This window comes from Molothrus ater, chromosome 3 (genome assembly GCF_012460135.2).
Source record: "Molothrus ater isolate BHLD 08-10-18 breed brown headed cowbird chromosome 3, BPBGC_Mater_1.1, whole genome shotgun sequence".
NCBI classification, from domain to species: domain Eukaryota; kingdom Metazoa; phylum Chordata; class Aves; order Passeriformes; family Icteridae; genus Molothrus; species Molothrus ater.
Window position 1 is genome coordinate 22,556,288 of NC_050480.2, and position 25,378 is coordinate 22,581,665.

General features: G+C 46.7%; 1 protein-coding gene across 4 annotated transcripts; it reads left to right on the forward strand.

The window, feature by feature from the left end:
- Window positions 1-206: 206 nt before the first annotated feature.
- RD3 (RD3 regulator of GUCY2D) lies at window positions 207-23,950 on the forward strand. 4 transcript variants are annotated; one of them, XM_036381381.2, is made up of 3 exons: window positions 207-315; window positions 13,173-13,487; window positions 21,203-23,950. In XM_036381381.2, the coding sequence occupies exons 2-3, from the start codon at window positions 13,192-13,194 to the stop codon at window positions 21,498-21,500; spliced, it is 594 nt and encodes a 197-aa protein (XP_036237274.1). In that variant the 5' UTR covers window positions 207-315; window positions 13,173-13,191; the 3' UTR covers window positions 21,501-23,950. The 4 variants fall into 4 exon arrangements, with proteins under 4 accessions (XP_036237274.1, XP_036237275.1, XP_036237277.1 ...); XM_036381382.2 differs by having other exon boundaries at window positions 214-315; window positions 13,176-13,487; XM_036381384.2 differs by lacking the exon at window positions 207-315 and adding an exon at window positions 347-952 and having other exon boundaries at window positions 13,176-13,487.
- Window positions 23,951-25,378: the final 1,428 nt, after the last annotated feature.

Genomic DNA, 25,378 nt, shown 5'->3' on the forward strand with positions numbered 1-25,378 from the left:
TGAGAAATGAATGAATACTTCCAGTTTCCGCGCCGTTATTTGTCGGTGCAAATTCCACCTACGGCAGTGAGTCCCCGCGGGGTCCGACGCCGTGCCGGTGCCGCTGCCGGTGCCGGTGCCGCCGGGATGCCCGGGCGGAGCTCACGGTCCCGGACCGAGCGGGCATCCCGCGGTCGCTATGGGAACGGGGCGGGCGGGGCGCGGGGACGGCGGCGGCTGCGGAGCGGCGGCTCCGCTCAACTTCGGCAGCGGCGAGAGGCGGCGAGAGGCGCTGCCCCGGCTGGGCGCCGGCGGCGGGACCGAGCGGGCACCGCGGTGAGGAAGAGGAGCGGGAGGAGGAGGAGGAGGAGGAGCTGGGGACACGGCCAGCAGGGGTGCCCGGCGGGGCGGAGGCGGTGCCCGGCGGAGGGCACCGCTGTGTTTGCGGCGAAGAGCCCGGGCTGGGGCGTCCCCGGTCCCTGTGCCGGGGCGCGGTCACCGCCCGGCCCGAGCGGCTCCCGCGGGGCGCGGGGTGCGGCCGCCTCCGCCGGGACAGCCCCGGGGCGCCGAGCCGGAGTCACGGCCGGGGGCGGCGGGAGCGAACCCCGCCTGCAGCCTGCGGGAAGTCCCGGTGCCCTCAAGCACCTGCATTTCTTCCAAGGGCCGCCTCAGCTGCGGGGTAGAAAACGCTACAAAGTTTTCGTGGTTTGGAGGGACTTTTAAACTGGTGCCGGCTCTCGGCGGGAGGCTGAGTGTGTGGAGGTAGCGGACCGAGCCCTAATCGCTCCAAAGCACTGCCGTAAGCACAGCTGCTGTATCTCGTCACCAGGGCTAATCCATAGCCCAGTGTGGGTTTAAGCCTGCTGTGCCAGTTTAGAGGGCTTGACTTCCAGCCACGTCCTCCTCCTGGTACCCTCTCCGCTCGCCCTGAGTCCGTCTGTCCGCGGGAGCAGCGGGAGCGCTGGTGCCAAAGGTGAGGCGGGATGGGTGGGCAGGGAAGGGCAGGGGCCGGGGCCCCCCGGCAGCTCTCCCAGGCTGGGCTCGGGCACGGCTGCCTGGATGATGGATAAGCGCCGGGTAACTGGTTATGTAAGGACAGGCGATCGAGGAGGAAAGCATGGGTCATGCTGCCTAATGTTTATGCCATATTTAAAATCTCTCTCATCAGACTCCTGCCCTGCTAAGTGTCTGCAGGTGGAAGTTCAGTGTTTGTTCAACCCCAGGGAGGTGCCACGAAGGTTGGTCAGACAACTTCTGAGTTATGGCAGTGTTACTGAGGCGAGAGCACACTGCACACCTCCTAGTGCTGATACATCAATTGAAACCCATGTGAGGACAGTGCTGTTCATGCTCACAGAGGCTCTCTGTGTCCACAGGTGGGACATGCAGCTATTCCAGGGTGGAAAGCATGAGCTTTCCCAGGGTTCTGCCAGTGCTGTGGGTGATCTCGATAAAGACAGGCTTAAGTTTTCAAGCTGTAAATTTAGCATTCTTCTTTTGATTGCTAATTTTAGAACAATGTACATTTTTAAGTAGCTCCTGTCACAATGATCAAACTTAAACACTGGTCCTAGTACTCTGCAGTACAGAGAAAACTCTGCAGTCAGGGTGGGACTTTGGGTACCTTTGGTCAATATTCTTTCTGGTAGATACCATAACTAAGGTTCAGTCCTGAATAGAAATGTACAGGTGTCTGTTACACTGCATTCTCACCTGTGATGCAATGAGTTACTCCTGCTTTCCCAGAAGAATCAATCCTCAGTCTGGATGGAGAATGCACATCCACCTGCCCATTTTCACAGCACTCAGTCTGGACTTCGCTACCATATATGAATAAAAATACTTCAGAGGACATGAAGCCAGGTGGAATATGCCTTTGGGTCAGAGTTTCAATCTCTTTATATAACTCTGTGTATGAATATCTGCAGTGGATGACAGCATTAGAAACTCCAATCTGTGACATTACTGCCCCTTTAATAACATTGTGTGGTTAGTAGTAGAACAGAGCAAGATGAGCTGGGGATCTCTCAGAGTTTTAATTCTGAAAGCCTTTTGTATTGGAGCCTTCCATCAGATGCTATTACTGTTTTATTGCAGAATACTTTTTTCTGGTGGTTTGGATGATTTTAATAACAGAAAAGCTCTGGGTCTGTGCTACCTTCTGAATTCTCATTTACACAGCTGAATGAATGGTGAAGAATACTTTACATCCCTCTGTCCTGACTGGAAACCTGGCTTTGTAGTCTGCAGAGATCAAAGCAAGGTATAGAATTGAAGGTGTGTTTGATCCACTGTGGCAAGATCTGAGCAATATATAGGAGTTTTAATAACAAGTCAGTCAAACGGAGAAATTCATTGTGCTTTAACTTCCTGTCTCCTGTAGGTTTAGGTAACAGTTTGGTGTAAGCTGTATGACAGAGTGCTTTTATGGTTGCTAGTGGAAACATTGTTTCGAGCATGAGCGAGATATTGGCATAAAAATAGTTCTGTTTTTCAATAAAGGGAACTCATTTGCTTTGATAAGTAGACGAACTGCAAAATACTGCTCTGCTTCATGAACAGATTTGAGCAGAACCCACCCTTTTGCTTTTGCAGATAACACAAAGATTATCTTCTGTAGAGCGCCAGGCATTAGGAGAGCTCCAAGCTATTGGGCCCTTCCTTCACTCTTTCTTTAAGACTGGATTTTCCTCTGGAGTTAATCAACAGAACTCTCATTTATTTCAACGAGACAAATCTGATTTACATTTGTGCAGCTTTGCTGCAGATCACGAAGCTGTACCTGTTAGATCAGCTACCTTTTCTCATGGTGTTCTGGTTAGTGACTGAAAATCATCTTCCTTATTCTCACCTGAACTTGGGGCCCAGTTTGCACTGAATTCTCATTTCTTTACTCCTCTTGCAATCAAAATGCAGATGTAAAATGCATCAGATACACTTGTTTTCTAGAAGATTGAAACTTTAAGAATGTATTACAAACTGCACAAATACCGGGGGAGATAAGAGCAGTACTTTTAGCATGTTCTCAATTTTAAAGGCTTTCATTAAAAGAACCCCAAAACCTTGTGAGGGCTACCAGGTGTAGAAAACGTGACATATTCATGTACTTCATCACCGTTTTGGTATTTCCAGAAGGCCACTCAACCTTTCCTTTGATAGAAAGAGTACCACTCAACCTTTCCTTTGATAGAAATAGTACCACTTTTGTTTCTTTTCTGTCCTGCAGCACCTCTGATGGATAAGGGACTCACTCTGAGTCCCTCCTGTCACGTTTACCTAGCGGTGATTGTCAGTCACGCACCTTCACTAAAGGCTTGAGTGACTTGTGACTCTCTGTGGCAAGGACAGCAGCCAAAGAGCCAGTCCCCTTCTGGAGTGCTGGCGGTGCCAGCCTGCTGGAGAAAGGGGACTGCAGAGCAGGGGGCTGCGCGCCGAGCAGCAGCACGGCGGTCACGCTGCTTTGGGAGCGGCTGTCGCGGCTGCTTTGGGAGGGGGGCTGTCGTGTCGCGCTGCTTTGGGAGTGGCGGTCACACTGCTTTGGGAGTGGCGGTCGCGCTGCTTTGGGAGTGGCGGTCACGGTGTTTTGGGAGTGGGGGTCACACTGTTTTGGGAGTGGGGGTCACACTGCTTTGGGAGTGGGGGTCACACTGCTTTGGGAGTGGGGGTCACACTGCTTTGGGAGTGGGGGTCACACTGCTTTGGGAGCGGCGGTCGCGCTGCTTTGGGAGCAGAGCTGGCAGCAGCAGGCGCTGTCAGCCCGGGGCAGGCAGGTCGGACCCTGAGCACAGCCGTGCTGGACAGACAGACAGACAGACAGACAGACAGACAGACAGACAGACATTGCCTGGCATGTGCAAGGGCCTGCTGGGTGTCACAGTGCCCTGTCACAGCTGGCTTTGCTCCTGGACACTGCTGTGAGGCTGTCCCCAAACTCCTGCCACCACGGAATAAGGTTGCATTTAAAGCATTCGCTTCATCCCCTGCGCTCCTGTTATTCAAAGCTCCTTGCTACTTGTAACAGCGTCATGTACCTGGAAACGTGTTAACCACTGTGAATTTCATTTTTTTTCGTCCAGAAATCGCTTGTGTCCATCACAACAGGGGAATCAGTGTGCTTACGAAGCAAAACACAGGTTTTCTGCTGTGGTCTATAAGCAGGCCCCTGAATGTCCTCCACAGTTCTCTCTCTTTATTCTGCAGGTCAGAATGAGGAATGCTGCTATGATAATATAATGATATTTGCACAGCTTTTAAATTTCTTGATTGACAAGCTCTACCTACTGCTTTTTCAGCATTAATTGCCTCATAACATCTCAGGCTGAGGTTATAATAATTTCCACTGAAATTACAATCACGTGGCAGGTAGCTGTAAACACCTTAACCTTCCATGTCACTGAACAAGAAAGGAGATTCCACACACAGAGGAAGTAGAGTTTTTTGGGTCCTGGTAAGGTAAAATTCTCAGTATAGAGAGAATAAAGGCAAGTAACTTAAAAAAAAAAACCCAAAAACCAACAAACCCCACAGAATATCCTGAGTTGGAAAGGATGGACAAGGATCCAAGGATCATTGAAGTTTAGCTCCTGTACCTGCACAGGACATCCTGAAGTGTCACACCATGTGCCCAAGAGAGTGCTCCAAATGATTCTTCAGCTCTGTCAGGCTTGGTGCTGTGACCATTTCCCTGGGGAGCCTGTGCCAGTGCCCAAACACCCTCTGGGTGAAAAACCTTTTCCTGATATTCAGCCTAAACCTGCCCTGACAACTTCAGGCCATTCCCTTGGGTCTGTCACTGGGCTTCACAGAGGAGAGGTCAGTGCCTGCCCCTCTGCTTCTCCTTGTGAGAAAGGTGTAGACTGCAGTGAGGTCTCCCTCAGTTTCCTCTTCTCCAGGCTGAACAAACCAGAAAGTGGTGGAGAACAGAGAACAGGGATTCTTTAACAAAGCTATGGTGGACTATATAAATAAAATTGAGAAGGTGTTGGCAGCAGTTTCTTAGTTAGAAGTTGCTAAGATTCTTTGGAACAAAAATTAAAATATCTTCATGACAAGAGAAATAGATTTTGAGGTTCATCTTTGATGCTGTTGCTACTTAATGCTACTCTATGCAGATAGAGCCAGCAGCAAAGCCATGACCACAATTTCTGCCTTAGCAGCTGTTAAACATTGCATCAGTTAGCACAGAATTCAGAGGTGGGGGTAGCCAAACCAATTTCAATCTACCTGTGAGTTGCAGTCCAGGCAGGTACTCGATACCTTTTGGTATCTGAAGGACACTGGACTTTCCTGGACCATGTAATTCGAATCTTACTGAAGGGGTAAATAATTTAAAACAAATTTTAATGTGCTCTGCATTTTGACATTATCTCTTTTTCCCCTGTGTGTCTTCTAAAAAGTACAATTATGGGGACAATTTGGAGATTGGACCCACTTTGGAAGTAAATTTCCTTGTTTGTTACCCTGTGATCTGGCATGTGTGGAAAAAGGCTAAGTGGGTATCTTGCATGAGCAAATTCTGCTCTCTGACTGTAGCTATAAGGAACCACCACCCACAAAAAGGGAGGGAAGGCATTTCCCAGCTCCTCAGCCCAGTTTGTTGGCATGCTTTGACTGGATGATGATGGATTTCTTGGAAATCTGTCTACAGCTGAGTGACAGCCTTTCTATTGACATCACTGGATTATGGATTAGGCTTCTCTCACGTAACCTCTTTGAGGCTTCTCCTTCTGCTCCTACACAATCACCACACCCCCAAGGCTCTTGAGAGTCACACAGGATTGTCAGCAGCACTCCTGGACTGTGAAGGCAAAGGAAAACCACAGGAGACTTGTCCAACAGAGGACACAGAGTCCTATTCTACTCTCATTTTTTTTCAAAATGCACATTTCTCACCCTCTGCATACTCCTCTCCTATCCTGAAGGGCATTACAAGCTGGCAGCTAGGAGAAGGATCAATGGAAATGAATATTTTATTCTCAGAAGTTGATTTTCTATACACTAAACTGGCCCTGCTGCTTGACTCATGGTTTAAGACTTACCAAGTCTTAGCAAGTGGTGATGCAGCCTGCAAGAGCCTGGAGGAGCCTGTGTCTGTCAGGTTGGATGAACAGCCTCCAGTTGGCCAAAGACCAGCAGGCCAAGGAAACACTCCCTTTGCTGGTGAAAGGGCTAGGAAGGGCTGAAACCCTGTGTAAAGAAGGTGAAAAAACAGATAAGGCATGTGAATGTTGATATTTCTGATGGGGAGTTCTTCGGAACAAGAAGAGGAAATCACATGGGGAAACATGTGAGAAGGTGAAAAAATGGAAGATGAGGTGAAATTGTTCAGAACATGCCCTGAGAAAAGAAGGAGAAAGCTGCAAAGTACATGAGGAGAAAAATGCAGGAATTGCTGACAGTGTAGAGAACAGTGTAGGAGTTTTGAAGAAAGGCAAAACTAACAGGAAACATTTACATGAAAAACTTTCAGCAAGACTTACTAAAAATTACTAAAATTTGAAGCAACCCCTCAGAGACTGTGAGGGAGAGAGAGAGGGGGAGAAAGCCAGGTGTTCCAGATTTTGTGAGGTGGTTGGTCAGACTTGCAATCAGCAGTGACTTCTAGACAAAGGTCTGGGGTCAATGACACCAAAGTCTCAAACCCCAGCTCTGTTTCTGGAGTGGAACTTACATAAACCCTCAGAAATTTTGGTTTGATAACACCAGAGGTGTTCATCAACTGGATTGTGTCAGCTCCCAGGATAGCCTCTTAGAAGGAATTGGAAAATGGACTAATTGGGCAACAGAAAGATCTGTATTCAGCTGGGGCAATGTCTTTTTAAAAATAATTTTAATGTGAATGCTTGCAAAGTGTAAATTTGTCCTTTTCCCCAGTAAGAAGGTCAGGCTGTAACTTTTGCCTTTCTTTAGTTGTCCACATCTTGCCAACAGTGCTTTGAGTTTTTCCACATGGGAAAGCCATTTGGAGTCAGTTAATGATTAGCCTGCCTGTGAACTTTAAATTAAAACCAGCAGCCACAATTAATGGAGCCCACAGTATCTTTTGCAGGCTGCTAAGAGCAGTAGTGGGAAGAGTGGTGGCTTGTTGAGCCTGCTAAATAGAGATGGCCACTTGCCAGCTCTCAGAAAGAGGAGATGATGGATGAGAGAAGGGAAGGAAACAATCTCATACAAACAGGACTCCCTTAGGAGCAGCCAGCACAAGCTGCCAGTGTGCATGAAAAGCTTGCATGGGATTTTCCTTCATTTGAAAACAGGCCATTTCAGCTGCAGGTCAGGTGCTCTCCTTCCTTTATAGTCTTCTCATCTGGAAGCAGATTTTTATGGCAGTCAAGTGAAAGCCCCATTTGGGGTCAGAGCTATCCATGTTCCCACACCAAAAGCAATTCTGCCTTTTACCAGAGCTTTCTGAAAGCTCTGGGACTGGGCAAAGCTCAGGTTCAACAGACCTTGGTATCCACAGACTAGGTATCCAAAATATTTTTCTGTTTATTCTCTGTAATACTAGTGCCAGGTAAATTGGTTCTCATGCAGGATGCCTTGCTTTGAGAGAGACCTGTGGAACTAAAAACCATAAATGCAGTAAGAACAGCCCAGGATCATGCAAAATCCAAGTCTCCTTGCTCTCTTTCCCAGTCTGAGCACTAAATTCCCCTCTTGCTCCTCTTCTAATGAAACAGCTGGTGAGCTAGGAGTAGCTGGAAGGGCATTCCTCAGTTGTAATGCTTTATACTGATTTACCCCTAATGCCACTGAAGTCAGCAGAGTTAAACCAATGTGAAACCAGGTCATAGCCAGAATTAAAATACAGAAGGGCATGTTCACCTTCATCAGATAAAGGCACAAATAGAAATAATAATGGTACCTGGAGCAGCTTACAAAAACTACTGTCATCACAGAAGCTGAAAAGAAACAGGAGTCTTTAAATTATTTACAACAGCATGTGGCCTGTTTTACCCCTCACTTTTGCTTGGGATACACAAGGGGTGATCAAACCAAGGGAAAGCTCTTCATCCTTAATGCTGTGTGATGGTGAGTGGAGGCACCATGGGGCAAGATCCAGGTACCAAGTGGCAGGGTCACTGATTTGAAGCTGCCAGTGCCTGGGCTCCAGCCTGAGCCCGTTCCTGTGTCTGAGCTGAGACCAGAGCTCTGCCTGCTGCTGTGGGAGCTGCTGGCTGGAGTCACTCACCCTGGCCATGGACACAAGGGGAAGCACTGGCTGCTCCTCCTCCTCCAGAGCACAGGCATGAGGCAGGGGCAGCAGTACCTGCAGCAGCTGCTGGCTGTGACTGCTGTCACCAGGATAACCACAGCTGATGCTGCAGGGCACTCACTGCAGCCATCTCTCCTGTACAGGCACTGCTAACCAGCCCAGGTGGTGCCATCTTATTGCAAAGCTCCCATTCCTCCTTGGTCATTTCTCATGGGCAGCTCCTCACAGCACTGACTCCTTCTTCTTCACAGCACAGCCAACACACTCCATCTCTCCTCACCTCAAGCTACTCCTCTTCTTACTGGTTACAGTAAGGCCTGTTAAGGGCAGGCCTGTTCCTAACCTCTGGTAATTTTTTATTTTCTTACATTCTGTCCCCACACCCTGGTGCTCCTGTTTGCAGGGATGGCAGATCTGTGCCTCACACTCTGAGCTAGCTGCAGCTGTGACCTGTGGAAGCTTTCAGCCCTTTCATGTCTGCCTTCTGAAGAAACTGGCATTGCTTGCTGGGAGAGGTAGGGTATAGGACTAGAGAAAGTAGTCCTTTGATGCAGTTTGGAAAACTTCCTGATTCTAGAAAAGTCTAAACATTAGAGCCTGGAATAATCTCAGATGTGGGATGCTGTGCAGACTATCTAGGCTTTTGGAGCATTTTCCTTTAATGGTATTATTTATTTACATAGTATGAACACTTTGGAAAGTGAACAGGCTACTGTAGGATGAGTGAATGATGCATGGAAGCATCTTTTCCTTGCAGTCCTGGCAGAATGCTGTGGATCACTTCTCATCCAGGGAGTCTGGGAGCTCGTGGCTCTCAGCTCTAGTGGGAGTACCGTGTAGTTATGGGCTTTTGGTGATTTTTATTGTCACTAAAGGTGGAAGCTTAAATGAAAAGCATATTTTTCCTCACCACTTCATGTCTGTCTGTGTCCCAGTAGTGAGGATTTGCTCAGGCCTGCAGAAACAGACTCTTTAATCCCTTGCCCTCGTGTTAACTTTTGACGCCATGTCCTGCTTGGGCTGCTGCCAGAGGAGCCTTTCTGTAATCCCAGCTGCAATCCTTATTTGTGCCACCCCTGCTCCCCAGGGGCTAATGGGAGGGAGCAACGAGGCACGTAAGTGCTCTGTGTGAAGAAACAGATGCTGTTTTTCTCCTTTTCAGCTCCCCAGTGCCTGTTTTGGAGTCTATTGTGTTTAAATACAAGTACAATAGGTAATAACTTTGTTCCATGCATTGTCCTCCTGAAGGGACAACATGAAGGGATTGGCTGGGTGGGGAGTTAATTCCATCTTTTTCTGAGCTGATTGATGCAGTTTGTTCTGTCTGCTAAGTGCTGGGTAACTCCCTAGCAGCAGAAACCTCTCACTTAGAAGTAATAACAGTTTAAACCTTGGTATGCTTCTGCTTCCCTCTCAGAGCAGCCTCAGTTCCCTTGGCACTGGAGGTGCTGCTGAAGGAGTGCTCCTGCAGCAAAACAAATAATTGGACTTCAGCTTGTAGAAGGTAGTGTAGCCTCTGCTGCATGCAGCCACACATTTGCTAAATAATGGTTAAAGCTCTGTCTGGCCTTGTAGCTCAAGCTCCTGTGCGTGCTGCCCAGGCAGGGCGAGCTCTGCTGCTGATGTTACAGGAGCAGCAAACCTACCCATGTGTGTTTAGTTTGTGTGACAAAGTTTTGGTGGTGATGGGGGCTACAGCAGTGGCTCCTGTGGGACACTGCCAGAAACTTCCCCCGTGCCTGACAAAGCAAATGCCAGATGGCTCCAGCAAGGATCCACTGCTGGCCTAGGCTCAGCCCTTCAGTCCAGATGGCAGCACCTCTGGGGTAACAGGGAAGGGGAAACAACAAAAGAGCAATAGCTGCTGGGAGACAGAAGGGAGGCTATGGGAGGGCAACAGCTCTAAATACCACAAGGTCAGTGGGGAAGGAAAGGCAGGAGGTGCCTCAGACAGTGGAGCAGAGATCCCCCTGCAGCCCACAGGTGAGGTAGCTGTGCCCCTGCAGCCCATGGAGGTTCAAGGGGATGCAGAGATCCACCTCCAGCCCATGTCCAAAAGAGGTTGTGACCCCACGGGAAGACCACAATGGAAGAGGCTCCTGGCAGACCTCCTGGAGAGAGGAGCCCAAGGTGGAGCAGGTTTGCTGGCAGGACTGGTGACACCACGGGAACCGACACTGGCAGCCTGTTCCTCAAGGACTGCACTCCCTGTGAGAGACCCAGGCTGGAGCAGTTCAGGAGGAACTGCAGCCCATGGGAAGGACTGACACTGGAAAAGTTCATGGAGGACTGTCCCCCGTGGGAGGGACCCCACACTGGAACAAAGGAAGGAGGTGAGGAGTCCTCCCCTTGAGGAGGAGGAAGTTGCAGAAACAATGTGTAGTGAACTGACCACAACCCCCATTCCCCATCCCTCTGTACTGCTGGGTGGGAGGAGGTAGAGAATTTGGGAGTAAAACAGAGCCTAGGAAGAAGAAGAGTGTGGGGGAAAGTGTTTTAAGATTTGGTTTTATTTCTCATTATCTAACTGTGATTTGATGAGTAATAAACTTATATACCCACGTTGAGTCTGTTTTGTGCCTGACAGGAATTGCTGAGTGATGTCTCTGTCCTTATCTCAAACCATGAGATACATTTAATACATTTTCTCTCTCCTGTCCAGCTGGGAAGGGAGTAATTGAGCATCTTTGGTGGGCACTTGGTGGGCATCAGCTTCAGCCCACCACAGCAGGTCACAGAGGAGATCTCCAAGGATCTCCTGGCTAGAATGTAGCTCCCAGCAATCCTTTGACTCCATGCACTGAGTTTTTACAGGTGAGGTCGCTGCAAGGTCGTGCCCTCCCGTGAGGGCTCAGCCAGGCGAGCCCAAGCCCGGTGTGTGGGCAGGAGAACGCTTCCCCAGCCCAGCCTGCAGGAAGCAAGGCATCCTTGTAACCTGAGCTCAGGTGGCAGGGCTGTGACTCATTTTAATGACATGCTGAGAGGAAGAGAGGCTGCCTCTTCACACTCTGTCTCACCCTCTGAGCGGGATGGCTGCTGCAGGTGAGATTTCTCAAGGTCTCGGGATTTCTGCTGGTCACAGTGACCTCGAGATGCATTAGAAAGTCTCTTTTCCCAGCCCGGCCATTGAAGAAGGAGTCAGAGCTCTTCTATTCTCGTTCTCAAGGTTGTTTATTGTTTCTTATCTATAAATTTCTTTCTCCGCCCCACCACAGTTCTGTCTAGCAGGTAGAGTTGAGGCACACTGCCCGTTTTTGGGGTAGTGTTATCTTTTTTATGCTAAAAACTACGTGTACATTATTTACCATAACTTTTCAATACCTATCACCTATGTTAGACAGTGAGTTTCTACCTTAAACCAATCTAAAAGTGCCACCATCACCCAGAAGATGGAGGCTAGGAAGAAGAAGGAAAAAGGACAAGGTACGCCCAAATTCCTCCATCTTGGGACCCCGAGCCCCCATTCTGAAAACCTCAAAAATCTATTTTTCACCCTGTGACAAACTAACTATTATTCTACTTAAACTCTCTTGACTTGTAAGTCTTCATATAAAGGCTGGTAATTTTTCCTATGGGTCAAGATCAAAGGCACAGGGGTCTTGGTCTCTGAGCCCCCTGGGCAGGGGCTCAAGCCCCCCAGTAATTCGGTCTCCTGCTGGGTTCAGGTTTGCTGCCAAGCAGGCTGCACGGGTCTGGATAGCTCAGTCCTCTTACAGGACAGACTGCCCGAATTCCCAAGCAGTTCTCAGCGTCTGAGAACTGTAGCAAGCTTAAGGGATCAGCTCTTTAGTGATTATCAGCTCTTTGTGATTCCAGCCCTTAGCTTGCTAAAAGCCGAAGGAAGGCAGATGCAGGGTGAGAGAGGAGAAGGCCGTTCTGGCGTTCCACAGCAATGTCTTTATTGGGTGTTCTGTGAAGGTTCCAACGACTGCTCTTCAAACCAGAATGGGCTAAAACAGCCCATTATATAGGATACAGGGGGATCAGAAATTGTCCAGTAGCAGGGGTTAAAGGAGAGTGACCTATGGAGTTACAGAGAGATAAGCCGGGGTCTGAGGGCAGAAGAGAGGGGCTTCTAGCTATTCACCATTGTCAAGACCCAGGACATCCCTCTGTCTGTCCTGAGCAGCCAAGACCCCTGCCAGGGAGCTCAGAGACCCTGGCACAGAGCCCAAAATGCCTGTGGTTTTGATTATGACCCATGGAGCAAATTACCAACCTTGTACGAAGATCAGCAAGCCACAACAGTTTAAGTAGAATATTAGTGAAGTTATCACAGGGTGGAAAAGTAGATTTTAGGGTTTTTGGCATGGGGGTTCAGGAGGCAAGATGGAGGGATCTGGGCGTGTCCAGCCTTTCTCCTTCTTCTTCTTGGCCTCCATCTTCTGCTGTGATGTTGGCACTTTTAGATTGGTTTAGAGTAGAAGCTCACTGTCTAACATAGATGATAGGTATCGGAAAGTAATTGTAAACATTGTACACGTGGTTTTTAGTATAAAGAGATAACACTGCCCCGGGGCAGGCAGAATGCCTCAGACTGTCTTGCTGAGCACACCTCGGCAGAGCAGGAGAAAATTTTTTATAGATAAGATAAAATAAACAACCTTGAGACCAAGAAATGAAGAGCCCTGACTCCTTCTTCAAGCGCCGGGCTGGGAAAAGAGACTTTCGAACTCTTCTCGGGGTCACTGTGACCAGCGAGAGATCCCGGCACACCATCACTTGGCATTTCCTATCTTTAGGCCTCTGCTCTCCACGGGGCCCTTGCAGGCCCTGTGCCTGCTACACTCCAGGGCAGCCAGAGGAATTTCCTGGGTTCCCACATCAAGGTGCCCAGCACCAATTATTTCCAAGTGGTTATCCAGCAGCAATTTTAACAGCAGACTGGGGGGCTGTGGGGGGAAGTGTTCTCAGCTGAGGTGTGTTGATGATGGCACTATTCTTTTTCTCTCCCTCTCCACACTCACCCCACTCCCAGCAGAGACACACGGAGCGCTATGTCACTGGCATCCTGGTTCAGGTGGAACGAGCCCCCAAACCGCATTTCCCAGAGGAGCCCCACGGAGATGGTGGTGGAGACGCTGATGATGGAGCTGAGCTGGCAGATGAAGCAGGCCGAGAAGCAGCAGCGCGAGCGCGAGAACGAGTACCGGCGCATGAAGAGCGGCGTGGACTACGGCTGGCTGGTCAGCTACCCCAAGCACAGCTACGACATCAGCCCCGGGGAAAGGCTGCAGCTGGAGGACATGTGCACCAAAATACACCCTTCCTACTGTGGGCCTGTCATACTCAGGTACTGTCAAAGATGGCATCATGAAGAGCTTGCCTTTCCCCCTTTCCTCTTTAGGATGTGTGAGGACAGAGTGAGAGTTGCTAGGACCAGCAGAACGGAAATTTGGCATCCTGTATCATGAGTTGTGCTGGGTTTGTGTCTTTGTGAAAGAAGGGAAATCTAATGTTTTAAGTCAGTTAAATATCATTTCCCGAAGAAGTTACAAAATGCTATTTCCCTCTGACATTGGTTGAGTGCTTCATGCTCCTGAGTAGCCAGAGCAGCATTACCTTGCCTGATGAACAGGTACCATCTCAGTATTGTGATGGCTTTTTTTTTGCTTCAGATTTTGGAATTGTAGAGAAACTGAGGTTTAAAGGGATCTGTAGAGGGATGTACTTCCACCTCCTACTTGGAGTAGGGCCACCTTCAAAGTTAGATCAGGTTGCTTAGGGCCTTGTCCTGTCTACTGTTGAATATCTCTGAGGCAGAGGTTCCCCAGCCTCTGAACAGCCTCCTTTGGTGTTTCCCCCCTCTCACTGGAGCCTTCATTCCTGGATTTAAGCTGTCCAGCAGGTCTATTGAGGCACTTGTCCCCAGTGTCCAAACCAGCCTAAAGATGCAATTATTTTTTTCAGCCTCTGAGCCAGGTATTCCCCGAGAATGTCTCTCTTCCCTACCCTCCCTCTTTCCCTAGTCATGGAGTCATGGGATGCAGGTGGGGATGAGTTGGTTTGAACAGCCAAGTGGTGCTTCTGACTTCTGCAGTGTAGATGTGCACAAAGCCTCTCTTGCTGTGGAGCCTTTCAAGTGCTACCCTTGGGGTTGCTGCCTGCCAGCTGAGCGACCTCCTGTGAAAATGCCTTTAGAAACTGATCTAAGCCTGCTCTAGCATGCAGACTGGAAGGGAAGGGTGTGGCTCTTTTCCTTTTGGGGTGGCTGTTCTAAGATAAACTCTTGCACTTGGCACAGTGAAGGCAAACTTGGCAAAGAGGAACAGTGACTCTGCAGTGCACCTTAGCCAAAGCAAAATTGTGCAATGGGCCTTTATGATCAACTTCCCCTGCTCCAACATGTTCTTCAGCTGGGATTAGAGCGAGCACAGTCTTTACAGAACATATACAAGAGGCTCTCAGCACCCTGCAGTCCCTCACTGCATATGCTGGCTCCTGTTTCCCCTTGAACAAATGGATCTATGGCCTCTGAATTGCAGCTGCAAAAGTGCTGGAAATAGCTGCTCCTCTGTCTTACAGTGGATGTAGCCAGGAAAAAATGCCAAAATTACCTCTCTAGCCCTCATCTTCCCTGGGGCTGAACCTTGGAATCAACCTGACACACAGAGCCTTGGCTCTTGCAAAGGTTGCCATGATGGCAGAATTTGGGATCATTCAGTGACCAAGACCTCTCCAGTGAAAATTTGCTGGGAACAGCACCTGCCTTGTGGTTGTATAACTCCAAGCTGTGCTGTAAACAAGCCACTTCAAACCCTTGGGATTCAGAGCTATCTTTACCATCTCCAGGGCCTGTCTAACAGGCTAACAGGTTATTTCCATGGCAGCAGGCTTTGGTTGCTGGAGCAGGGAGGCCCCAAGGTTCATCCTCTTCAGGAAAGTATTAAGCTGAGCCATATACAACTTGCTGCTCTGCTATTTATTTTTTGTTTAATTGATACAGATCATGCAAGATGTCTGATTTCAGTGCAGCTTGTAATGGTTGTTCACTGTTGTTCAGGATTCAGCATACTGATAAATGTAAGTAAGTAGATAAAGGCAGTAGATAAATGTACTCAACAACGTTGGTGGACTCTGTGTGGGTGATTGAAGAAGGCTAAAACCATCCTCTTGAAACTCCTCTTACAAATAGGGTGCTGTCATAAATTGTATTACACTGTGATTTGAGAAGTGGCATGTTTTACAGAGCCTGCATGGTTAGCAGAGCCACACTAAAAAAAAACCCTGAGGATTTCATAACCTTTGTTGGTTCAATTCTGGGACTGAGAAGGGGCTATCAGAGCCACAGAAATGGTGGAACTGGATTGTGTCAAAGGTCTGGCTGATCTGATGAGCAGTCTGCATTGACCAGTGGCATCAGTGTAAGGAAAAGAGCAAAGGACAAGGAAGCAAATCCAGCAGCAGGGACAATTACACCTCATGTATAGCATCCAGCTTACTGTGCCTTGTAACTGGGAGACTTTTGGAGCCACAAGTGGACCTTCTATCCATAATTGGCTGATGTGGCTTTTTCTTTCAGTTGTTTAGGTTGTGGGAGCTTTTCTCTTTTTGAACACGTGTAAATTTATAACATTTTAGCACCCTGTGGCAGAGCTCCACTCCTGAACTACAACTCTGTTACAAAAACTGTGTTTTGCTTGTCTTAAGATAATGTGTCCTAGTTTTATTCAATAATCCTTTCATCTTATGTTGGAAATGTTAAGAGTTGACCCCTCTTCTTTTCTACCTTCTAACTGAGAGCTCTGTTATTCCATTGAATTTTCATTGTTGGTGAGGAAACTAAGAAAAAGAAAGGGGCTTGCCATGTTAGGAGGTGAAAATATACAGGAGAAAGAAAGAAAAAGAAATAACCCACAATTTAAAAGAAAGCCAAAATTGGATAAATTGTCTTTCCAGAAAGTGAGATAAGATGGAGATTTTAGTAACTTCCCCAAAATTCCACAAGATGAGTTTAATAGGAATGCAATGAAACCTCCACATTCCCAGTGAAGTACTTTATTAACAAGATCATTGCACTGCTGATGTTGTCTCTCTGTGACTTCTTAATATGTAGCAGCTTTTAGAAAAATCTTCCACCATAAAAATTTGTGAGTGTTGCATTGGGAAATTCAAATGCAGAGCATGTACCCTACCAAAGCCCTTGGTTCTGACTGAAATAGTAAGTTTGATCCTTTCCCTTCCACTTTAGATATTTGAAGAGTTGAGGTCCTTTTTGAAGTCCTTTTTGCACTCGACAAGCACGTAATTCTTAAATAACACAAGGAGCAGGTACCTTGCAAGACTGCAGAGTTTGTTTTGTTTGTCATGCAAGGTCTCCTGCTTTGTGAGATTCTGAGTTCAGAGTCAAAGCCAGAACAAAACATTTTTATATGAGTTGTCGAGATGTCACTTTGTTCTCTAAAGGTCTAAATGATTATCCAAATTGTCCTTTTCTGTGGGTATGGGCTCATTTACTGAGAGGCAAAATTTCTCCAAATTTGTTTCTTTAGATGTGGAGGAGGCTGGAAAGGAGCACTTCACAAATGAGCAGGGTTTTTTCAGATCCAGATTGCCTATTTTGTATTTTGGGTCAATAGGAACTTCTCTTTGAGGCTCTTGGAATTCTGGAAGGATTCAAATACACTGCAAATAGCATCAGATATCTGGAGACTCTCATTCACCTCATGCAAATAAAGCCATTGCATTCAGGAGTAACTTAGCTTTAGGTTACTGGGTTAGAGATCTCTGTTTATTTAAAATTAAATCCTGGAGCCAGCTGAAGGAAATGACAGTGAGTTTTGTGAGGCCTGTAGTACCTAACTGCCCTGGTTAAACTGAACAAGTAGAATAGTATGTTGCCAATAAAAAATGCTGGATTTTCCCCATCCTTACCCAGAGCTTTAACCCTAGTCAGAGCTAGTTAAAGTCTGTTTAGTTTCTTTCAGTTTCAGCAGTAGTGAAACTGTTGGTTTCTGTCCCCCTGTGTCCAGAGAGAAACAAAAAACTCCCTAGTATGGAAGTGTGAACTTGCATTTTGGTGATCTGAGTTGTTATCAATATTACATGCTAAGGACTGTAATTTTATAAGGACTGTGTATAGCTGAAGTGGCCTTCCTATTAAGACTTAATGTAAGACAAATGACTAAAATCAGAAATGGATTTATTTACAATTACAAGCTTAAGTTTGAGGTGACGTGACATGAGTGCTGCAATTAGTGTGAATGCTGTAATTCTTTGGGAGTTAAGGAGCCTTTTCTAGCAAAGCTGTTTGAGTGTTACCCTAGAACCAGAATTACTGCTCAAAATATAGATTCAGGAGTCAGCAGCTAATTATTAGCACTAGGCAACCCCACATTTTCTTTGAATGACTGAATCTACTTAGAGGTCCCCATTCAGACAGGCACTCATGAATACCCTGAACTATAAGCACATTGTTTAAATCCATGGACTTACATTGGATTTAACAGGTCTTTAAAGTTCAGGCTGTACTTAGGGAACCCCCTGTACAGGGGACCTATAGAATAACACAGGCAGGTGACAGTGCTTTAAAAAGCAGTGCCAGGATGAGCCAAGCACGGCAGGATTCTTGAAATGTGACAGGCCTATAATGCAATGAAAGGGTCACAACTTAAAGGACAAATTTGTTTGAACTGTGATTCCAACACTGCCTGGACCGGGGAATGTGCTCATCCCTGTGCATGCCCATTCATCCTCCCCAGGTCTGTGCTGGTTCAAGGTGAGTTTTTGTCAGGTCTCAAGTCACTGTGTGATGTGCATGATGTATTCCAGGAGAGCTGCCAGCACTTCCACAGCTTGAGCCACAAGTAAGATACAGAGGTCTGCTTTTGTGATGAGTAAGGGAACCCTGCTGAGGTGTTTCTGGACATGGTTGTGAGGTTGCCTAGTTTGAAACTATCCCATGCAGAAGCATCAGGGTGTTAACCTAGGGTAGAAGACAGATGAGCCTTGTGCAATTTTGTGTTCCTAACCCCACTGAGCAGCTTTGTGTGGAGTTTGTTTCCCAAGATACAAGGCCATACTCCCTGATTCCAGTGGTTTTCTGGTTTTATATGCTGGCTGTTCTGTGCAGAGAGCAGACTGCTGGAGCATCCAGCACATCAGCTGCTGTTCACTGATACCTGGGGAAGATGGCTTTGGTTATTTGTAGGTGCCTGCAGCAAAACCGTATTTTCTTTCTGATACACAGACTGGTTTAGCTGGAGCTCAGCCCTGATAACCTGTCCATCTTTTCTGTTGAGAAATATTTGTGGTATGCACTCCTTTAGGACTTCCTACATGAGCTTGTCCCTTACACAAACATGCTGGTACTGAAGTTAGGTGGGCATTAATAAAGGGGTGAAGTTAGTTCATCCTGTTAGGGGAGAGAAAAGGATCCCCTTTCCCTTCTCCATCAGAATCAGGGTGGCTTTCCATTGTGTGACTGGCAGACAGTCTTTTGGATTGCTTTCTCTTTGTTTCTTGGACCTGCTCAAATCCTTACAAAGTAGTTTTGGTGTTGGTCCTGAAAAGTTAGAGGTAAATCTTAACAGCAGAGGTGACAAAACTAAGCTAAGAAGAGTGCAAGACAGCAGACAGGTGGAAAGCTACCCTGATTTCAGAAAACTATTTCAGCTTGATTGGTTGGGGTGTTTTCAGCAACCCAGGGCATTTGCATTAGAGCTCTCTGCTCAGGGGGAATATTTGCTGTCATATCATTCATTTCCCCTCTGGTACCCAGAGCCAGGCACTGGCCCAGTAATAGCCTGATACAACCTGCTCCCTGCTCTGGAGCTACAATCCAGCAGTAGGACACACAGCCTCTGAAAGTAGAGGCAGTGAGGAGGCCTTTTGGGGGCACAATTGCCAATACAAAAGAGGAGGATGTGATTATATATATATAAAATATGATAGCACCTCTCTTTTAAACAGACATTGAGATAAAATAATGGAATGTCACTTTTTAGTTCATCTCTGCAATAGCAATCCTTTGAAGCTGCTTTCCCTGGTATAATAATAATAATAATGTTGTCGTGACTTGAGTTTCTATGGACTCACCTAGAGTCTATGCTTCAAATAGGATAAAGGGAAAAATGTATTTATTGTGAAAACTGTATTTTGGGCTCTTTGATAATGCAACTGAAGTGCCTCCTCAAAAGGCAAAAAGGAAGTTTGCAATGTCCAACAAATCCCAGTTCCTGCTGTTGTCTGCTAACCCTCAGCAAGAGATCATCACTTTCCCTTCCAGGCTCTGCACAGTTCAGTTTGGCATCATTGTGCCAGTGCTTAAATACCAGCATGAACTGCAGCACCTCAGAGGCTTTTTGCACCCAAACATTCAAATTTTGAGGTTTTTGGTGAGGGGCAGAGGAGGGAGATTAAGAATCCATCCAAAGTGACTGAAAGAGTTAAGGAACATTTCGGTGACTTTGGAAGGTTTTGTGTCAAACTGCTCTGGTTTGACACTGGAAGGGACTGGTGCTCCTGCTGACACTGAGCTCCCTCAGTGAGCAACACCGGTGTCCCCACAACTGTACCTGTAGCTGCCAGTACTTGCTGGGAGAGAAATATCTGGGATACAGCAGGGTGTTGAGATGTGTGGCCAATTTCAGGCCTCCACATTTAAAGTCAAAATACATAAGCATACAAAAAGTCTTTCTGGTTTCTCTTTGGCTTGCTTTCTGTCCCTATTATCTTGGGTATCCTTTGGCACACCATTAAGCAATGCAATTCCATATGTGCTAAACTCCTTCTTACATTCCTGGGGCTTTTCAAAAACCCAAGAGGCAATATCTTATTCTATCAGCTTCTGCTGCTGGGCTCATTTAAATACAGTCCTACTGTTTTCCATCCTTGTCCAGTTCTGCTGGAGGAAAATATCAAAATGCTTACCTTATACACTTTAGCTTCCCTGCAGTACAAACACCTGGATTTTAGTGAAGTACTAGTTTAGGTCTGTGTCTGCTTGCAGGTATAATTTTACCTTAAGAACTGATTCTTTATTAGAAGAGCAGCCACATTACCACCTGTCACAAATGTGTACTATTACAGAACAATCAGAATATCTACATGACCAGAGGGTGAGCCTTGGGAATGGCTCCCACACTTTCCAGGCTGGGGACAAATCACCCATCTAGGTGTCAGGAATGGCATGATCTCTTCATTGCTCAGCCTGTGGCCCATTCAGTGGCTTCAAGAAAACTACTCTGCCCTGCTTCTTATCTTCCTCACCTGCAAAATAAACAGTGGTGATTCTTCACTTCCTTGGTATTAAGCTAGGTTAATAAAATTTTAAAAAACTCCATTTTGAGCTCTTTGCTGAGAAGGTACTGAAATAATTCAGAGCTATCTAATTAGATACAGGATTGTGCTGCCAACCAAGATGTATTCAGCTGAGCCAGTCCATTATGTCACAGAAATTCATAGGAAGATGAAACACCACAGAAAGTTAAATATTGAAAGACTACCAAAGAAAGTGACTGGATTTTCCTTTGTCTAGAGGCCATTGGGTAGTGCTGTTGGGAACAAGAATGGAAAACAGGGGAAGTCATGTGGGGCTTTCCCTGGTCTACCTTGAGCTTCTGGTAAGCTGCAGTTCAGGGACTACCTCGAGCAATGATGTACATTTGGACAATCACATTTCATCAGCAGTGCTGGGGACATTTTCCACAAACTCGTCCAATAATTTTGTTTCTTAAGCTATTAATAGCATTGAGTTCTGGTTTAATAGGTTGTTGTGTGAAAAGAGCACTTCCTTCTGTTTCAAACTTGCCTTCTAGCTTTGTTTGGTTCTCCCTATTATTTCTTATGCTTATAAGAAACAGTGATTCACCTCTTCCTTACATTCCCTGGCTTGCTTGTGATTTTAGAGACCTTGGGCACATCTTCATGGCCCCTCCTTGTTGTTCCCTTCTGTGCAGGGAGTCCCATTTAGCAGGAAAGTGCAGGTTCCAAGCCTAGCACAGCGATTTGGCAGCAATCTGGAATTTGATGTTTTTAATCAAAGCTGTGCCTCGACTGTGCTTCCAGGTTCAGGCAAGTGGTTGCGGAGTACGAACCAGAGGCGCAGGAAGTATCCCGGCTCTTCCGCTCCGTCCTGCAGGAAGCTGCTGAGAAGATCAAAGAGGAGGAAGAGGCCAAGAAGCTTGCAAGGCAATGGAACACAAAGAACAGAACCAGCCTCTCCTTAACAACATTTAAATCTCGGTCCAGGATCTCCCCATTCATCAGTGACATCAAGACCATCTCTGAGGATGTGGAACGGGGCACCCAGCCCAACAGGAGGGTTTGGAGCATGCCAGAATTTCGGAACACCAAGGACTTCTGACTCTATACTGAATAAGGTTTTTAGACACTGATATTTCGAAAGCTCAGTTAACCCTTTTTTAACTCTACTGTTTCTTCTTTTTTCCATCTCTCTTTTCCTGCCTGTCTCTGTCTTGGAAGCTGTGTCTGTAGTAACTGCTGATGATGCTGCTGATGCCTGCAGCCTGTGACACCATTTATTACCAAACATGGTAGCCTTTCCTGTAATTCAGTAGCTGTTCAGTAACCTTAAGGACCTTAAGGCCCATTTACTATCTCATTTTTATTACTGCTTTCTTGTGGAAAATGAATTAGTTTTGCTATGTCTGTCTTCTCCCTTTCCCTTCCAGCCTGGATGTAGTTATCTATAAAAACTTTTGGCTCAAGCTACTGAGAGCTGCTGGCTGCACCAATCTTGCTGAAAGCAAGAGAGCCACTTAAATGAGTGAGGCTTGCAGGATCAGGCTTGTGAGCTAAAGCTAGTATCTGATTTGGAACTGAACTTCCTTTTCCAACTAATAGCCTTCCTCAGTGCTACAACAAACTTCACAGGTAACCTCAGCACTGCTCTTGATCTGCTTTTTTGCTGACAGTTCACAATCCAACCTGAGTAGAAACAGACCCAAGCTTTTTGAGATTAAAGACCAATCATGTTCCACAACCATCAGTTTATGCATGTTCAAGTTTCTTGGGTACTTTCTCTTTCATGCAGGCAGAACCCCCAGAACTTTGCACCTGCAGAACAGATAGAAATTTATCACCCTGCTGTGTAGATACACAGGTGGATACCTCAGTGCTGTGTCAAGTGCTGTTCTGGGGCCTCAGTGCTCCACCCTACACCCCAGAAATAAATCAGAAATCACCCTACACCCCAGAAATTAATGTTTATGGCCAAGCCTGAAAGAGGGCTGAAGTAGAATATCCATGTAAAGGGAAGGGTGAAGGGACTCAGCATTCATCTCCAGGGGTCTCTGTACAGTGGCAGCAGTTGAGATCATGTGAACATTTGCTGCTGTGAGTGACTGAAGTGCTCTGGCAGATGAAGGTTCTTCTGAGACCTTGAAGAGACAGGAAAATGCCACTAAGAAAAAGCTGCTAAGGCCCTAACTCAGCATTGGCAGGGAGAGCTCTCACCAGCAAAGGAAACAGCAGGGCACACTGTGAAAGTCAAGTGTCCTGTAGAGAACCCAAGGGCTAGGAGGCTTTGTGGTGACCAAGGGGAGATGGGGAATGAAGAGAGGGACTTGCTTGGATGACTGGCTTCTGGGGAATCATCTCAGTGGGGTACAGCCTCCTGGAGGACCCTGTAGCTTTGTTGTTCTTTTGTCCGTTTCCAGCTATTTTTCCCTGGGGATCTTTGCAACAGCATGTGGGTTCTACAGCCAAGATTAAAACCCTCTGAAGCTGTGCCAACTCTGGGAAGAATTCCAGTGCATGAAATCTATCCTAGACTAGAAATGTGCAGCTTCTTCCAGAGATGGAGGAAGGCAGCATAAAACAAAGATCAAGATCAACCCCCTAAGAGCTCTCTGAGACTGGGATTCTGGCTCTTCCTCTCCCCTCTGGGCTATGTAAGATTGAAGACAAAGCTTTCTTAGCAGCAGCAGGCTGCAGTTTCTATCCCTTGGTAAACATTGCTGCCAGCAACCCTCCTAGGGACAGAAAGCAGCTCACTTTTAATCAAAAAGTCAGGGCTTCCAAATACAGCATCCAGTTTGGGACAAGCTATTCCAAGTTTAGGTCAATGAGGGAGAGTTTAAAGCCTTCTGACAATCAGCTTAGTCTTTTTCAGCCATATGTCCTTGTGAAGTAATGTGATTGTGTACATGAAGTAAAAACCAAGGCTAGACATACTTAGCATAACCTTAGCTGTCTAGAAGATGTAGGATCTCTAGCAAGGGGTCACCACAATTTGCAGAAACAATTATTGTTTGGAAAAGAGTCAACCATATATTTTTTTTATATATTTGCAAGCCACTGTATGGTACTGAAGACTGAGATGAGTTCAAGAATTTCATGCTAAAGCTCTGTTTTCATTTTATTTGCACTTATGTTCTGTTTGGCACCTTCAGTATTGACTGCATCAATGTGATGTTTGATGGGCTGCTGGGAGACATGGGACCTTCTGCCACACTGCCACACAGCTCTTTGTTTCAGCAGTGTCAGTAGCACGCTCACTCTTTCTTAAGGAGAATCAGCAGTAAGTACCTGCCCTGCAGCAATGTTCTAAGCCAAGGAAATCCCTGATGGGTGTTCACACTATCACAGTGGCCTGTGATTGTGCTGTGTCCTTCATTAACAGCTTCCAGCTGGCAGACACCATTCTGGTGCAGCCAAGGAGACAGAGCTGACCTTTGGTCAAAGCCCTGCATGTTATGGAGGCCAGGCTGGGGCACTGCTTGTGACAGCTGTTTTGCATCAACTTATCAATCATTTATAATTCCACAATAAAATGTAATCCAAACTCTTGAACAGTAGTATCATTCTCCTGTACCACTTCTGGAAGTTACACTGGGCTCACAGTAGGATCTGATGGTAGAGGGATATTCAGATACCAAGCTAGGAGAGATCTATTCTTACTCCATGCTCTCTAGTACTCTTACAGAGATAGAAGTAGTACCATGTTTGCCTGCAGCCAGCTGCTTGGAGACTGACTGTGAGCTCCTGCATTGTGTGTGCAGCAGCAGGGACTGAAGCAGAGCTGGGAGGTGATCAGGGTGCATGACTGCTGCACTGCTTGTGGTGCTCATTTTTCTTAGAAATGCTGTACACTGAACCTTAAATGATCCTTCGATCTCAGCATGCAGCAACAACTATGCACTCATGTTTGCCTTGTCCTAATTCCACATTTGGCATGGCTAAATTAGTGTCAGTTCAAATGAGGAGCATGAAATGCCTGACTGTCCCCACCTACTGTGCTATGGTCCATGGCACTGGGCACACACAGCAGGCTAACCAGATTGTTTCTGGCTAAAGCCAACCCAAATGATCCATTGCAGGTGCCTCACAAACCATAAATCTGCACTAATGGTGGTCTGAAACAAACTCTCATGAAACTTGTGTAGTGTGAAGATCAGGTCCTCATTGGTAACTGTCTGACTCCACAGCTCCTTTCCTCCTGGGCTGCACTACTTGCTAGTGTAGAAAAACAAACAAACAAAAAAATCTTGATGAGACCATCTGATCTGTTTTTAGCACCTCCCGAGAGCTTGTCCTGTGTCTTAATTCTTTAAGGAGAATGCAACATTAACTATCAGCTATATAACTATTAACAAGCAGAAGGGAACTGAACAAAAATTATCCTAAATCCTCAAACTTTCTTTCGGAAGGCTTTTGGTATCAGCTCAGAGCATCGCTGTTGCCCCATTGCTGACAGTGTTGTGCTGTCCAAAGGACACTGTCACACCCAGGAAGAAGCAGTCCTAGACTTGCTATACCTGCTAAAAAGTAATGGCAGCAGCTCAGCCACACTGCCCAGCTTCCAGGGGCTGGCACTCCTTAGAGCCACTGCTCTCCTGAGGGAGGCTGTGCAGCCCTGCCTCTGGCTTCTAGAGATGAGCCTGGCCACAGGCCGTGCCAGCCAGAAAGGATGTGCAGGCAGGAGCTGAGGTTCCTCACCCACAGCAGCACAGAGTTCAGGCAGCTGTCATGCCATGAGGAATTGGAGTAAGCTCTGAGGGAAATACCTGTCTGCTGACACTGCACTGTTTATACATTTCAACACAGAACCTTGGAGAATTAAAGCAAAGCTGTGGAATAGAAACCAATTTATTTGTACTTGTTGTCTTTAATTAAAGGTCTCCTGAAATATAATCTGTCTATATCTAGCCAAACACAACAGCTGTTCCACTGCCCTACTGTGTACATATCAAAGCAGGAAGGCACAAATGCTAAAGGCAC